We start from the raw sequence: 16,278 nt of genomic DNA on the forward strand, positions 1-16,278 counted from the left end.
ATTCATAATGCTGTTAATATATTTTTTTATATGTTTTTAATATATATTTTCATAAAACAATTTATTATTGTAAAAAGAAAAAATGTATAAAAAATATATAAAAAAATAATATCTGTAAGAATCATAATTTCCTAATTTACGTAGTTTCATTAATAAATGATGCTATTTCGTCATTGTTCATCATTGTAAGATGAGTACCTTCCACGTAGTGAATTTGCACTGCACTTTCGGTAATCTAAAAGTATTTTTGCTTATACAAATTATCTTAAAAATAATGTGTTCTAGTCAAATTTACCTTATGTAAACCATAATCTTCTTCAGTAAAAGTGATAGACATAAGTGTGGGTTTTAATAGTATTATAGATGATTTAAGGCGTGGCAATGATGTTATATTATAATTTTGTATAGCTTTTACATGATCGTAAAGCGTCGTACATAATAATTTTTGATTTTCAATAGTTAACTCCAATAAATTAACTTCCTTCGAAAAGTGAGCAAAAAATAGTTCTAATTTCTTTTCCCATGTACTGCAGTTATTCATCTCTAATATAGGCTGTAAATAATAAAATATATTATATTGCACAATTAATAGAGTCTGCATAAAATAATAGTCTTTCTAAATTTGGGAGACAAATTTCATTATTTTTGGTTTCTTAAACGCCATTTTTCTCCAAATTGTGACGTGGTAGCCAAATTTTCAAAATAGATTCGTGTTCAGCGAGAAAAAATACATTGAAAATGACTATTCACACTCCTGTTACAAAAATTTTGTCGAACAGTGTTATCTGTATACCTATATATTATTTATTAAACACAAAATAGTTTTTACTATTTCAGCTGAATTATACATACATAGACTTTCATAAGTTAATATAACAAAAATAGCATTTTTTATCAATTTAACGCCACTTTTTTGTAAATTGCGGTTCTTTCAAGAACTTTACACATTTTCGTCGTAAAGTGTTGAATGTTTAACTTTTAATTTAAACAGTGATAAACTCCTTTATTATGTCAGCTTATCTACATATATATATATTAGCTACTCAAAGATTGCAAAAATTGAATCGTGGTTTCTTGCACGTTTAATTTTTTCAAAATCCTGATAAACTAACATTTTTACGATCAAATTTGAATTTAGTATACACAAATTTACTAAAAAAATATATGCCAAGATCCTTGAAGAAATCTTTGTCCGATAGTGTTATTGTTAATATTATATAACTTCTGTATATGTACCTATATATGTATTGTTATTGTTTTGCTTAGTCAAAAAACGTTAAAGAAACTTTACAATCCTTTATAATGTAAATTATAAAAAGATTATAAAATAAAATAAAAATTCTAATTGATTTTATTATTTTAATGCACATTCTAACAAGTTATTTTATATAAGCTTTTTTTCTACTAACTACATATAAACATAGTTAACTAATCACTTTTGCAATAAGATGTTATAATATATTTTAATGATTGACTAACCATTTCATTCTTAGAGTCAAAATATAATTCTGTTAAATAAAGTAAAATATTATTTTGTAACTCTTGTTCCGAAGTATGAGAAAAAAATTTCTCAGTCATACATTTCATTTGATTAGGAGATCCATCTATAAGTATTAAACGTCCAGAAAAATTCCTTGTTTCTAATAATCTTGCTAATTCAATGGCGATTAAAGATCCAAATGAATAACCCACAATTAAAAATTCTTTTCGACCTTGCATTTTCTCCAATATGTGCTGAAAAAATAAACATAAAAATATGAAACAATACATAAAAAATAAACATAAAATATATGAAACGGTACATAAAAAAAACATGCATGCATGCATGCACGCACATATGTATACATATAATCAAATATTATTTAAATGGCAGTTTAATAATAAGTTTTTCAAATAGATTATCTTATAATCATACAGGCAGAAGATATTTTGCTGATTTCATTATTGAAGAAGTAAAACCCGGCATATTAAGTACACCGTGTTGCAAACATATGGCCGAAGAATTAATTTTCGATTCCATCAATTTATATGTGCTTGCACAACCGTCGATTCCTGGTATGAAGAATATTTCGCTTCCAGCAACTTCTCTTTTCGTAGCGAGTTCTACATAAATATCTGGAGTCAAGTCTGAATCTTTCAGTTTTCGAGTCAATAGCTTAAAACCGCCCAAATGATTTGCATCATTATTTGTATCATCTTCAGTGGCGTCGTATATCTTTTCTTGATCGGCTATATTTGTAATTTCTTTGAGTTTTGTAAAATTGAGATTTCGGATATCTTGCGCTGTTAATAAAATATCGAATTCTCTTTCCAACGTCTGTTTAATTTCCACTGCCATCATTGAATCCATGCCTAATTCAGCCAGTGATACATTTGGCGCTACTGTGTTTGTATTTTTTAATCCTATTTTAAAAATTAGAGAAAGAATTAAACATTTACATATAATTTTAACCGTAATTTATCTAATGATATCAATATAATAATTATTAACATTTTTTGCAATATTTTTAATGCACTCGTTTATTTCGATATAATGCAATTTTAATAAAATTAAATCTATAAATAAGGTTATCAAATAAAAGTTTATTTTATTTTATATCAATGTTACGTCACGAATCTTTTACATAATAATTGCTTATGAACTCACTCATAATGTTTGCAACCGCTACAAGTGGATTTGTTGCTTGAGAATCTTTTTTTTTCTCGGCAACAACCATGCTGCTTACGATTGCCCGATCTTGTAGCAAGAATACTTCTAGTGTATCCAAGCAAGAAGATATTGTTTGTTGCAATGTACCTCCAATGACAAGTTCTTTATCGTCTTCTTGCATGTCGGCGACAAGCCCAACGTCACCAATAGCGCCCCATTGTATAGCCAAACCATGTAAACCTTCCTTCACTCTTTTTTCACAAATTCTTTCCATTACGGAATTTGCCATTCCGTAATTTGTTTGACCTATGTTACCTCTTCCGCATGAAACGGAAGAAAAAACGACAAAATGACGAAGTTGGGAACAAATTGTTCTGGATATTTCGTCCATATTTTTTGTCATCCATGCCTTCGACACAAAGGAATCTGTGAATGATTGTGGGGACTGATTGTTGAATATGCTATCTTGCAAGACAACTGCAAGGTTGAATATAGCATCCACAGGACCTTGTTCTTCGGCAAATTTTAATATAGATTCACAGTCTTCGTACTTGGAAGTATCAGCAGTAGTAACAATTTGTACATTTACACCGTAAGATTGCCATAACGTTACTCTTGATAGCTGATAACCGTTCTTTATTCCATTTCGTGAAGTCACTACTAGATTTTTTGCACCACGTAGAATCAACCAATCAATTAATTCTAGTCCAAAACCACCTAGACCACCTAAAACGATGTAACATTTGTGTTCCATGCAGTAATACCGGGGACGTGCGAGTATAGGCGTGTCCAAGGATTCATCTTCTTTATGAATTTTTATCATTATCTACAAATAATATCAATTTAAAACGTTATTATATATGTTTTAAAATATTAGAGAGAAAGGAAGAAAATGAAAAAAGTATATAAAGAATAAGAAACTGTTAGAAAATGTAAAAATTAATAATAGAGATCTATAAGAATGAATAAAGTATTAAATAAAATGTGGTTGTAATATAAAGCAATACAAAATTTCAGAGTCAATGAAACATAGTTGAAAAAAAAGAGTTTTTTCAAAATCTTTCCTTTCACACAGAGAAAAGCGATAATTGTGCCAATGTTTAAAAAAATGCATAAAAGGAGGAAATGGAAAATTTTAGGAGTATTTTACTGTTGTATATAATATACAAGTTGCATGATTATATTAACAGGATATATTGACGAAGAAATTAAAGAGAAAAAAAAGCAAAAAGATATTGCTGAGAATGTAGGTTAAATAGAAAAGAAACACAATACGGATTAAAAAGACACTTATAAATTTTACAGTATAATTTAGAGAATAAGATCGCTAAAAGAAGTGTCTTTGTTTCTTTTATTTTAAAGATTTTGATAATATCGACAGAGAGTAAAAGAAGTAATCAGAAATAAAAAAAAGCTGTTACAAAGATTAATATAACTATTTAAAGAAACAAAATGCAAAATAAATGATAATAGAAATTTTAAGCCGACTAAAACAACCAAGACTGTAAATTCGATTGTTACAATATTCATCTTGGATACAAGAATAAAAATAGAATACAGTCAAATTAATGGCGTAACAATGAGAGATTTTGATTGCTGGCATATATTAATGATGTAGTGAAGTTAGAAAAATGTTTTGGAAAAAGTGTAAAAAAATATTTAAAAGGGATTGATATTGAATTAAAAATATTAAAAGAGATTAATTATGAACATTAATAAAATTAACGGACGTGGATTTTATTAAAGAAAAATAAGAAAAGATATAATTAAAAAACAGAAGAGAAATGAAAAAAAGAGAGTGAAAGAGGGGGGGGGGGTGTTAAAATGAACGTCAAACAAGAGAGAAAATAAATCAGATGACAAAGAAAAACTAGTAGAATAAGAGAAAAAAAAGATAAATAAGCTAACAGTAAGATATATATAAATTTATGTAACAATAATAAATCAAGTACATTTTTAAAGCCAAAAATTAAAACATGCACTTATACATTCTATGTATGTATTTCAAAAATTTTTTTAATAAGTTTTTAAGTTTAACTTAATATTCAAGAATAAAAATATAGAGTATTTAAAAAATAATTTTTATTTGTAATATTAAAAATAACCCAAAAGACAAAAATTGTGTGCATTTTTTGAGAATTTAATACTCTAATTATTCTGTTCATTTTATGTATATTGGAAAATTTATACCTTGCCAATATGCTTTCCAGCAGCCATATATCTAAAAGCAGCTTCAATATCATCTCTTTCAAAGACTTTTCTGCATAACGGTTTGATGGCGCCATTCTTTAAACCTTCTTTTATTATGTTCCATAATATTGCCTTTTTCTCTGGTTTGGCAGAAAATAATTTATCTAGTAAAATACTATGAAAACTAATGCCTTTGGAAAATGCAAATATTTCTAAGGGATTATTAGAAACCATATCAAATTTTCCAATTTCGAGGAAACGACCACCCTTTGCTAAGCAACGAATCGATGCTTGCAGTTTCTCTTCAATTAAAGAATTCAATACGATATCCACTCCGCGGCCTCTCGTTTTCTGGATAATCATTTGTTCAAAACTCGTGTCTCGAGAGTTTCCGATGTGATCCTCGGGAATAGAAGGAAACATTTCTCTTATAAAGTTTCGTTTCTTGACACTCCCAACCGTTGTAAATATTTCGCAACCTTCGTGAAGAGCGAGATAAATCGCTGCTTGACCAACGCCTCCCGTACCTGAATGAATTAACACTTTGTCGCCTTTCTTTATTTGACCTCTCAAATACAAAGCATAATAGCACGTGCTATATACGCAAGGAACCGTCGCTGCGTCTTCCATCGTCCACTCGTCAGGTATGATCCAACTAAGATATTTGTCAGCTACACGAATATTCGTCAATCCGCTAAAAATAATAATTAATGAAAATCATATATAAATGTATTAATCATTATATTGGATTAAAGTCACATTAAAGTGTTTTTATTTTGAGTGATATTCTGTGACAGTAAAAAGTAGCACATGTGAAATATAACAATTTTTTTTCTCGCTTTATTTGAAAAGCATTTCTAATTTGAATACAAGAAATTTATTCTAAACAGATTGTTAATTAAAAATATATAAATTAAAACTCATCTATATCGCTAACTTACCCAGTTGAACACAATCCCATTATTCTTTGTTCATTTTGGTTAAAGCCAACAAATTCCATTCCAATTAAAGAACTATTGTTTCGTTCAACTGCGATAGATTCGACGGTGAGTCTACCGCTAGCTATCATAATATCTCTAAAATTGATGGATGCATAAACTATCTTTATTAAATTTTCTTCATTAGTGTTGACAATAGGTACTTCATTTTGAACCCAATAAAGCGTACTTAAATCACCTCGAATCTAAAACACATAAATATAATATATTATTTTAATTCAATTAAAATTACACTAAAGTATTATTTTTTTATAAAATATTACAAAATATTATTTTAATTTTTACTAAATACCGAATCTTTTTAACGTACCATTTGAGAAACATAAGCACACTGTACGAGTTTTGGTTTTATTAATGATAATGGAAAATGCCTGTAAGATCCCCAAATGCTATCAGAACGTATAACATTGATCGGCAAATCTAGCTGTAGCTGTTTTATGTACAATGATTTTTGCAATGAAAAAGTAGGTGCATCTTTATCCTGAATAAATACACCTCTAATCATTTCACCGCCCGGTTCTTTTCGCAAACAATTCACAAGACCGATTAGCCCGCATTCGAAGTCTCCTTCTGCAACGACTATAATCGTCTTTGTAGCCTCGTTTTCTACGTTCATGAGTGATTGAAGTTTAGCTACCCATGAAAATTCATAATTGTTCACGTGCACAATCTGCTGATTCCTCTTAATATCTTGTATTCTTCTTAATAATATAATTGTCTTATCGTTGGTGCGTTTCTCTAAAACTACTTTTAATCTATATTTATCCAGACATGAGTAGTCGTAAGTAGCATCCAACTCTTCCAATGTCAGAAGAAAGCCCTTCGGCATCATGACCGATAATAATTGTTCATATAATTTGTTCTTATTTTTTGTTAAAATTCCGAAACCAATGACTATTAAAAAATTTTCATTTTTTGTCAGTTTACTAAATTCTGTTACAGTAACGTTGTCAGGCAAAGCAATATTTTTGAACTGCTCGTGTGTTGCGACCAGTTTCATATTAAACTGAATTTGTGGTAATTGTTCTAAAACTGTATTCATAAATAAACAATTTAAATTCTTCGTCATCACTTTATCGCAATCCTCGATAAATTCGATAATTTTTACGTTTATCATATTGTAACACTCAAGCGCAATGTGCACCGACATTCTTATTGCATCTTGTAAAGACATCACAGTTAAATCTCGATGAGCAACAAACTTGTACTCTTCAAGAACGGGATTGACTACATTTTGTCGGCGAGATATAGCTGTAGCTGTGACGCCGTATATTTCTACTCCTCCAGATATCAAAATATCTAAATGTTTATAATTCTGTACAAAGATTTCTGCAATATAACACAATAACATATTAAATATATGCATATTTAAAAAAAATAATATTTTTTCGTTAAATATTATGCCTACTTATAACACTGTAAACTTACCGTCCTTTTTATTTGAAAATTTTCTGATGTGTTCTATATGAGATTTTGGGTCAATTACCATTTTACGAATTTTTGTTGGTACAAAGAGACTTCTTGTATTCTGTCCTAAAATCATCATCTGTAACATGCAGTCCATAAATGTTACCCAGTTGTCAGACCAGACGATATGACCATTCTTTCCTGTGATTGACGCGCTTTCTAGTCCACGAAATTCGCCCATATATTGATAACCACGAAGTTTTAATTCTTTGTAGATATCTTTCATAGTCATTTCTTCTTTGTCATTATCATTTCGATCAATAAATGTAGTATATATTTTCTCGTTTTCAATATTAACTGGAACTCGTATTTTTCCAGTAACGACAGCATTATCTTTTTCGATTATTTCGAATTTGTTACTACCTGTAAGAATATCGTAAGATAGTAGTTTCTTGTAAACATGGTTAATGATATTTTAAGTTTTAAAAAAAATGATCATGATATTGTTCAGGATCTGCAAAATTAATTATTAACGATCATTTTGGCGCTCGTAATTAATAGCGCCTTGGAAGCGAAGCGCGCCGCACACCTCTCGCTACGTCTCGTTTACGTAAAGATATGGAAAGAGTAAACGCTCGCTCTAATTGTAAGTCTTTCGAAATCTCTCTACCCGGTGATCTTATCACGTTGTTCGCGCGGTGAGACTGAGTAGCTTAATTTTATTCGTTTTTATCCGCTCCGTAGCTCGCGAACAGCGAGATAAAAATTCTCGATAGTGCGCGTCAAAAGCCTTAAGCCGGCTACGCCTTTTCGATCTCTCAAACTAATTCAAGAATCTGTAAATAGTGTAAATAATATTTAAGGACTTTGACCTTTTTATTAAATTTTTGTCTAAAGTGTCGTCCGTCTTACAGCCTGACTCTTGTCCGTTGTCCGTTTATCGTCTCAAGACTCCTAGAACGTTTTCGCTCGCTACCGATCGTCCGGCAATCCGCGATACCTCGCGCTCTCGCCAACAGATATGCTTTTTTGTCAGAAACTTAGATTAATATTTTCAATAACCGTAAAAGTAAATTATAAATAATTTTGTAATTAAAAAAAAGCTGTGATATCTCCTAATTGTACTTTATTGAGCGTAGATTTTTGCAATTTTATGCTGTGCTTGTCAGAGGAATGCTTAAGTGCAAAACAACAAAACTATATATATATATTTGTGATCGTTACTAATTTGTAGTTCAATTCTAATGTTAAGGTATTTTAAAAGTATTGATTTAGTTTTTTACTAATAAAATTAGAATTATGCATTGAAATTCTTCAATGTTTAAAATGCTAAATATGCTATGCTTAATAGCAAATTCGATTGGTGCATATTAAAAATTATTATACACAAATTTACAATGTAAACATAAGTAATCAAAAAATTAAGGTAATTATAATAATATAAATTGTTATTATTATTATTATTCATATTGAACATTAATAATGGTTCTTAGTATTATTTTCTTTTTTTAATTATTTATGCTAATGTAAATTTGTGTACGATAACTTTTGTGTGCATTAGTGTGCATAAGTGCAGTTCAACCAAATTCGTTATAAGATGATCAAATTTGTTTAACATTTTAAAATAAAGCTTGTATGATACTTAAGCAATTAAGTCTGTTAAAAACAATTTCTACAAAGTATTTAGGGGAAATGTTTATAAATAGTATCTATAAAAATATAATAATTAATCCAACATAAATTAATCCATAAATAAATCAATGTATTATTATTAATAAAAAGAAGTTTCACTTATAAATTATTCAGTTTTTATTACAAACTAAAATCTATTCTGAATTCTGAATCTATTTAAAATGAATTAATGATAGTGGGTTTTCAGTGTAATCTTATCATTAATCATAAGCAGTAAAACAAGAAAAGAAAAAAAATGTATTTTTATTAAAAATAAGTATTATACTCATTAATCTTTGTGAAATCTTGTCATTACTTTAATCAATGACATTTTCATTGATTTTATTTAAGATAGTAGAAAGAAAAATTTTGATGTAGACTCTAGTATATATGTATATAATATTGTCAATAGATTGACGGCATAAAATTAGATAAGTTTGCCAAGAAATTAAAGTAACATATTGACTAAAATAACAAACATGAAAACAATATATAAAAATTAAATAAATTTACAACCCAGTCTACTGTAAATTGACAATAGAAATTGGATTTTGTCCAGATAGCACATATTTGTTTTAGAAATGTTTCACTAATGTTTCTTTCATAACGTTCCATAATCGATTTTAAAAATGTCTCCGATAGGTTAAAATGTTCACTCAAAAAACATTAACTTTTTTTATCATATTAAAAAAAAAAGTTTGAAGAAACGGTAAAAATACTGTTTTTTTCTTTATCGATGAAAAAAGTTTGCTTTATCGTAAAATTAACCCCTTCGTCGGCATGATGAGTCTTTATAACTCAATCAATTTTTTTACTGTAAATTTTAGAACAACTAATATATGACGTGCTTCGGTATCTTCTTCTAAAAAAATTTGTTAGTACTGAGATTACGTATAAGGACGTTAGTGTGTAATTGTTTGTTCCGTAGTAAGAATAATTTAAATTACATCTGGGTCTTTACCAACTCAGATTGCAGACTATGTAAATATTTCTGTAAAAATTAGAATTTTTCGAATTTTACTTTCTTTTAATGCTAATTTTAAAAGGTGGCATAAACACCTTTGACAAAATATGTAAGAGTTATTCAACAGCTTATATCACTTAAAGATTACCTTTACGTCAACATAATTTCTGATCCTCATATAGGAAATTCAGATATTAAACTGATTTTCGAACAATTATTCGAACAGATAAATGTCTGACTTTCACTTTTATTTGGACAATTTCTATCCGAATAAAATGTGAATAATATAAAACGATTTATATTTATTGGATATAAATCTTTTCTTTATTTATTTTTCCCAACTAAATTTTTTGTTTATTTATATTTTATGTAAAAATTTTTCATCCTTCTCATATTCTAATTCGCAAAATTAGTTTAATTGCAAAAGTTACCTTTTTCAATCATAAAAGTTAAATTGACTGGATTTTCTTTTGACAAAATCGTAGAACGTAAAAAATTGACATCTTCAAATACAATTGGTAGATTGAGATAATACATCTTTTTCATCCAGCTGATCATTTGCCATATAAGTGAAAGATATCCTGTAGCCGGCAATAAATTTTTTCCATTAATGACATGCCCGGTCATATATGAAAATTCTTCCTCTAATAAATTAATAGAAATAGTAACTTCTCCAACATCAAGTTTTTTTTGTCCGGTATAATAAGACGTGTACCAATCTTCGGAATGATCCCATCTGCAAGGTATTTCATTAATGGAAAATTCAACAATGTATGAAACATTAGTTTGTGTTTTTTTATCATTTTAAACGTTTAAAAGTAATGCAATTTAATTTTCTACTTTTTAAAATTTTATTATTTTTTGGTTTTTTTACACTAAAAAGAACTCGTGCTATATCAAATATAATTTACCTTACAAGATGAGAAATCATCGGTGTACCACGACTTACAGGAAACTTAACTTCTGGATACAAATTTAGGATCTGCGGTTGTAATCCTGCAGTATAAAGTTTTCCAATTCCGTGTAAAAACATTTCAATATTCGGCCTGTGAGAAAATTTATATAAAGCGACATTTGTTACTGTTGTTTCTAAGGAATTATTAAGAATGTATTGTAGAATATCGTGCGGCGCTATCTCAATCGTCACTGCGTCATTTGGAATAAAATGCACAGCTTCTGAGAAGAATACCGGAGTTAGCAGATAATTTGTATAATATTTTGCTAGACATGAATTTGGAGATGAGTTAAACTGTCCACAAGATTCATTCAACATATTCAACCACTTTGAGCTTGGAGACACTGTTTGTGGCAATATTTGATTCAAATATTCCAAAAGTTTAACTCTTGCAGGCTCGACGTAACGACTATGAAAAGGTACATGTCCACAGGCAATTTCTTTTACAAAAATGTTTTTATTCTAAATAAAAATAAACTTTATCGTTTATTTAATTCAACATAATTTTAAGCAATAAATAAATTTTTTTTTATTTAAACTATTTAAGCATTTACAAACCTGTAGTTTTGCGAGGAATGCTTTTACAGAGTTTGTTGGTCCACTTACAATAGAATTACTTGAACTATTGTAACAAGCTATGTCAATATCCGATGGACATATATTCTTCAAAGATTTGAAATGAAGATTAATTTCAGCCATTAAACCATCTATTATTTTTGACTTAAAAAATGCTAAGCCGACATAATATGCCATTGTGATTGTTTGTTCGGCCGTTAAACACCCGTCGGCATATCCGCAAATCAACTCGCCAATGGAATGACCCATTATAATATCAGGAGTGATACCAATGCTTGTTAAAAGATCAACTATTCCGATCTGCAATACATATAATTTTTTATGCATTCCAACTTTTCATATTCTTCTTTTGAATAAAATAATATTATAAAATATTGCAAATTTCGCTTTCTGTATATAATTATGTATATTTAAAGAGCTCTTTTTAACTTCAATTCTTTTATTTTATTTATAAGAATTTTTAGTTTTTTATGATCTTTAGTATAAAGCTTTACAAAAATTAGATAATATCAAAAAAATCTTGCGATCTACAGACAGTATACTTTATTTATACATACAAATACGTTCATACCTGCAATCCAGTGAGGCCCACAAGTAAATTAACTATGTTGTCGAGAATATGTTTGTCTTCATTTATTAAAATATCTGTGACAAATATGTTATGAGGTCTTAAGACAGTATCGCATTTATGGATTGCTTTTGTAAATACTGGAAATTTCATTAAAGCTTGACCTACAAATATTTTAAAAGAATATATTATTGCATAATATTGTTGATATACGCGTTGTTTCAAATAATGTAATATTTTTACTTAATAAATCTAAATATAAATAAAATCTCTGAAAGAGGATGGGTAAATGTGCTGATTTTTGCCCAAAAAATGTAACGAATGTTTTCTTATAGCTCTTTCTCTTTTGAGCTACTAAACATGAAAATAAAAAAATGGGAAAGTGGTCAAAATTTGCTTCAAAGGGATCGAAATGAGTCACTTTTAATAGTAATTTGATTAGTGTCAATTTTGTTGCAATTATTTAATTATTTGTATTATATTGTAGTTTAGTTTGTAATTTTTTTACTGAAAACTAAGAAAACACTTTAAAATAAAATTTTTTAGAAATGTTACATCTAACATAGCAAAATCAATATAATATAAAAATTAAAAAAATAGATAATTTATTCAAAAAGTCTTATTAAATATGTAACTGCATACATTGTATAGTTTTAAATATGTTAGGTTAAAAAGGGGGGACTTTCACACTACTCCTAATTTCACCTAAAAGTGCATTAAATTTTTTAGTAGATCTTCGTCTGCAGATCTTTATACCAACATTTTACTCACCCTCTTTTTTTTATTTTACATGTGCATCCCTGGAAATAATTTTACAACTTTTCACGCAAAAATTATGCGAAAATTATATTTTTTATAATGCGACTAAAATTTTTTACATTATTTCTGTGTAATTTTTATGTCAAATTATGTGATTTGAGCATGTTTATAGATTTCTATAAATGTACGTAGAAAATTGTGATTTTCTACAACTATATTAAAAGTTGTGATTTTCTATAATTATATATATATGTATTTTAGTCGAAAAAATTGTAGTTTTAGACTTTTTCATTTATTTAGACATATTTATCTGTTCACTTTTATAAAAATTAGTTTAATACATATATCTGAATCTTTTATATACGGACTGTATAAGAAGTAAACTAATAGAAGTAGTTATAATATTATTAGTTGCATTTTGCAAGCTTTATACACTTTTCAACAAAATTAAAGGATCACTTAAAATTAGCGTGAAAAAGGGTCAGATTCAACTTCATGTATCTTTGAGGTGGTGTGTGTGTTTCGAGGTTTAAAATGTTTTTTTAAACATCGCTCTACGCTACCATTTTTCCAAAGATACATGAAATTGAATTTGACCTTATTTTTTTATGCTAATTTTAAGTGATCTTTTAATTTTGTTGAGAAGTGTACTTGATTATGACATAAACTTAAATACGGCTGCAGATAATGAATAGCGCGTTGCAGAGTGGTAAAAAAATGAAGTATAATTATTACAATTAGAGATGTGCCGCATAACCAGATATCAGATAATTCAGCACTTATTACAAACACATACGCGCACATGCTGGCGGTAAACGTCTTTTTTCAATAAAAATGTAAGGCTGGTTTTAAAGTCATGTAATTCGGTCAAAAAAAAATAGTAAGAAAGTTTTAAGAAAAGGATTTTGTAGGAAAAATGTAGTTTAAGGAATTTGATTTAAATTTTTCGAGAAAAATTGTTTTAAAGAACTGCAGAATGTTAAAAATATGTAATGTAAAGAAAAAACAATATTTCTTTTTTAGAGCGTAGGAGTAAGATCAAATTTTTTAAAAAAATTATTGATAGCACGTTAAAACTGAAACTTTAAGCTTAAAAATGCTTTTCTTTAAATTTTCCTACGATGATTTTTCACCGAGTATCTATAATATTTCTGAAAAATACAGATTAGTTTCAAAGTCATGTAATTTGGTCAAAATCGTAGGAAAATTAAGAAAAAATCATTTTGTAGGTAAAACATTGTACTTTACGAAACTTTACTTGAATTCATCAAGATAATTTTTCTTATCAAGCTGCAGAGTTTTAAATCTATATTTTTTTTGCTAGTGTGGAGGATTCTTCTTCAGACTTCTCTGAAGTCGTATACTTTTGTACAATGTCGTGACTATTGATCGGGAGTATCCGTAAAAATTGATTATTTCAAGCAGTATCTGTCTGGCGTTTTCAATTATCGCTGTTCTTTGATTATATTTTGCGCTGTGCAACACGTGTTCCGTTATTTTTTATTTACGAACTTTTTACCCACATGTGTGTCTATACATTAGTTCCACTTAGCGCATCGGGCGGAATTATAATATAGCGAGAATTTCAAATTGAATTTTGTCCAGATTATAGCCGCATCCTGTATATATATATATATATGCATATATGTGTGCGTACGTGCGTGCGTGCTCGCGCGCGCGTGTGTGTATATTATAATTTAATTACCAATATTGTGAAAACACTGAGATCCAATTCCAGAAAATACGAAGCAAATCGGTCTTTTTGTATATACGTTGCTTTCCATCTTAATTATTGCGTTATCAGATAGTTTAGATCCAGCAATTATGTATCCTCTGTAAGGATGACCTTTTATATTGTCACTATAAATATGATGTAGCAGAGAAATATATTCTACATCTATCGGTCGACTGTATACCTATAAGTAAGTTATTATTAATTGTAACTATATAACAATTATCTTACAATATCATCTTATTGTTAGTATTATATTGCGGAAGTTAAATAAAATTAAAAGTTTATATGTATAAAGTCTATCAGAGCGCACGCATCAAATGTTTTTTTTTCGAAAACCAAGGCTTCTATCGAAAAATGTTTCTTACAAAGTTTTGTAACTTTGAAAAGAATATAAGATGATGCAATTAGTTTGACCTTAAGTAAGTACCAAGGTGATGTGCAGATAAACCTAGCTTTTTAAACAGAATCAATATTTTTTATATAAATTGATTGTTTGCAATATTTGGTGTAAAAAGTTATGAAGATATTATGACTAAAAATTGAATAGTTTATGAGATATTTAATACGGCTGTTTTATATTTGCAACTTTCGATTAAATTTCTTGATTCTTATTCACATCTATTGCTTTCTTACTTATTGCTCACGCGTTAACAACGAAACGCGCGTAATTATAGGAAAAGGAGTGCGGCACATATATTATCCTATTATATTTGCAGAGCTGAAACTAAACAATAAATGCCACGCTCCTTAATGTGACATAATTTTATATAAATTATAAATTTAATCCATGATTTCATATAGTCCTATTCTTCCTCTTTAAAATCAATATTTTTTGCCAATATGTGATTTTTTCTCGCCGAAATATAACGATTAAAGTTGTAAATTTTTGAAATTATAGGATTACAGAATACGTACATACTATATATGTGTGTATGGGACTGATTTTAGTAAACATATATACGTGTGAGTGTATACGTGTGTATTCGTCAATTGAGGTCAAGTGTGTTTCAAGTGTGTTTACCAGAGTTGGGAAAGTTACTTTATAAAAGTAACTCGTTACCGTTACCGTTACTCAAAAGGTAACGAATCGTTACAATTTCCGTTACTTTTTTTGTATACAATACAAACTTTACATAAAAATTTTTTTAATACAAGATCAAATTTACACTAAGCACTACAAATTTTTGAACATTATTTTACAATAAAGTAATCAAAATGATATAATTTTTTGATAGTGATATTGCTATATTGATATAAAGTGTGTAATAATTTTGATAATAATAAATTATTTTAAATAAGAGAAACTTTTGGAAAACCGTGTAAACAAGTTTTCTTAAACACTTTTAGATTCTGTAAATATAAATAAAATAATATTTTTATTGTTAGTTTATTTCCAATAGATTGGAAAATATAATAATATAATATAAAATCGCTTTCTTCGCGTCTTTTCAATTTTTTTTATTTTAAAATTCTAACAGGATACGATAATCTTCATAACATCGAATTCTTGATTAATCATTGAATTATTTGTCTAGTTAAATGTTTTTTACAAAGTAGATAAATACTAGAAAGAGGTGCCACCAGTTTCTAAGTATGTGATATTGCGTTTCAATACTCTTATCAATCTTAAGTCCCATTTCACGTATATGTGTACACGTATCTATAGTATAATGTTACATGTACCATATAAAATGCGTGCATATGCATGAAAAATATCAATGTTTCTTTATTTGAAAATTATTTTCGAAAAAGGTATAGTATATTCAAGTATACTTGAAAAAAATCCTAGACTGCACAGAAAGGTC

At 28.2% G+C, this 16,278-nt stretch overlaps 1 protein-coding gene across 1 annotated transcript in view; it reads right to left on the minus strand.

Moving 5' to 3' along the window:
- Window positions 1-16,278, minus strand: part of LOC140673853 (fatty acid synthase-like) — a 25,414-nt gene continuing 9,136 nt past the window's right edge. Inside the window, exons 7-20 of the mRNA XM_072907074.1 lie at window positions 14,444-14,654; window positions 11,983-12,143; window positions 11,394-11,711; window positions 10,792-11,297; window positions 10,312-10,616; window positions 7,267-7,668; window positions 6,149-7,167; window positions 5,782-6,023; window positions 4,841-5,534; window positions 2,648-3,476; window positions 1,916-2,403; window positions 1,480-1,734; window positions 296-553; window positions 1-235 (exon numbers count right to left, since the gene is read on the minus strand). Of these exons, the coding sequence (XP_072763175.1) occupies window positions 137-235; window positions 296-553; window positions 1,480-1,734; window positions 1,916-2,403; window positions 2,648-3,476; window positions 4,841-5,534; window positions 5,782-6,023; window positions 6,149-7,167; window positions 7,267-7,668; window positions 10,312-10,616; window positions 10,792-11,297; window positions 11,394-11,711; window positions 11,983-12,143; window positions 14,444-14,654 (5,787 nt within the window). The 3' untranslated portion in view covers window positions 1-136. The remainder of the gene's footprint in view (window positions 236-295; window positions 554-1,479; window positions 1,735-1,915; window positions 2,404-2,647; window positions 3,477-4,840; window positions 5,535-5,781; window positions 6,024-6,148; window positions 7,168-7,266; window positions 7,669-10,311; window positions 10,617-10,791; window positions 11,298-11,393; window positions 11,712-11,982; window positions 12,144-14,443; window positions 14,655-16,278) is intronic.

The sequence above is a fragment of the Anoplolepis gracilipes genome, chromosome 15, assembly GCF_047496725.1.
Source record: "Anoplolepis gracilipes chromosome 15, ASM4749672v1, whole genome shotgun sequence".
Taxonomy (NCBI): Eukaryota; Metazoa; Arthropoda; class Insecta; order Hymenoptera; family Formicidae; genus Anoplolepis; species Anoplolepis gracilipes.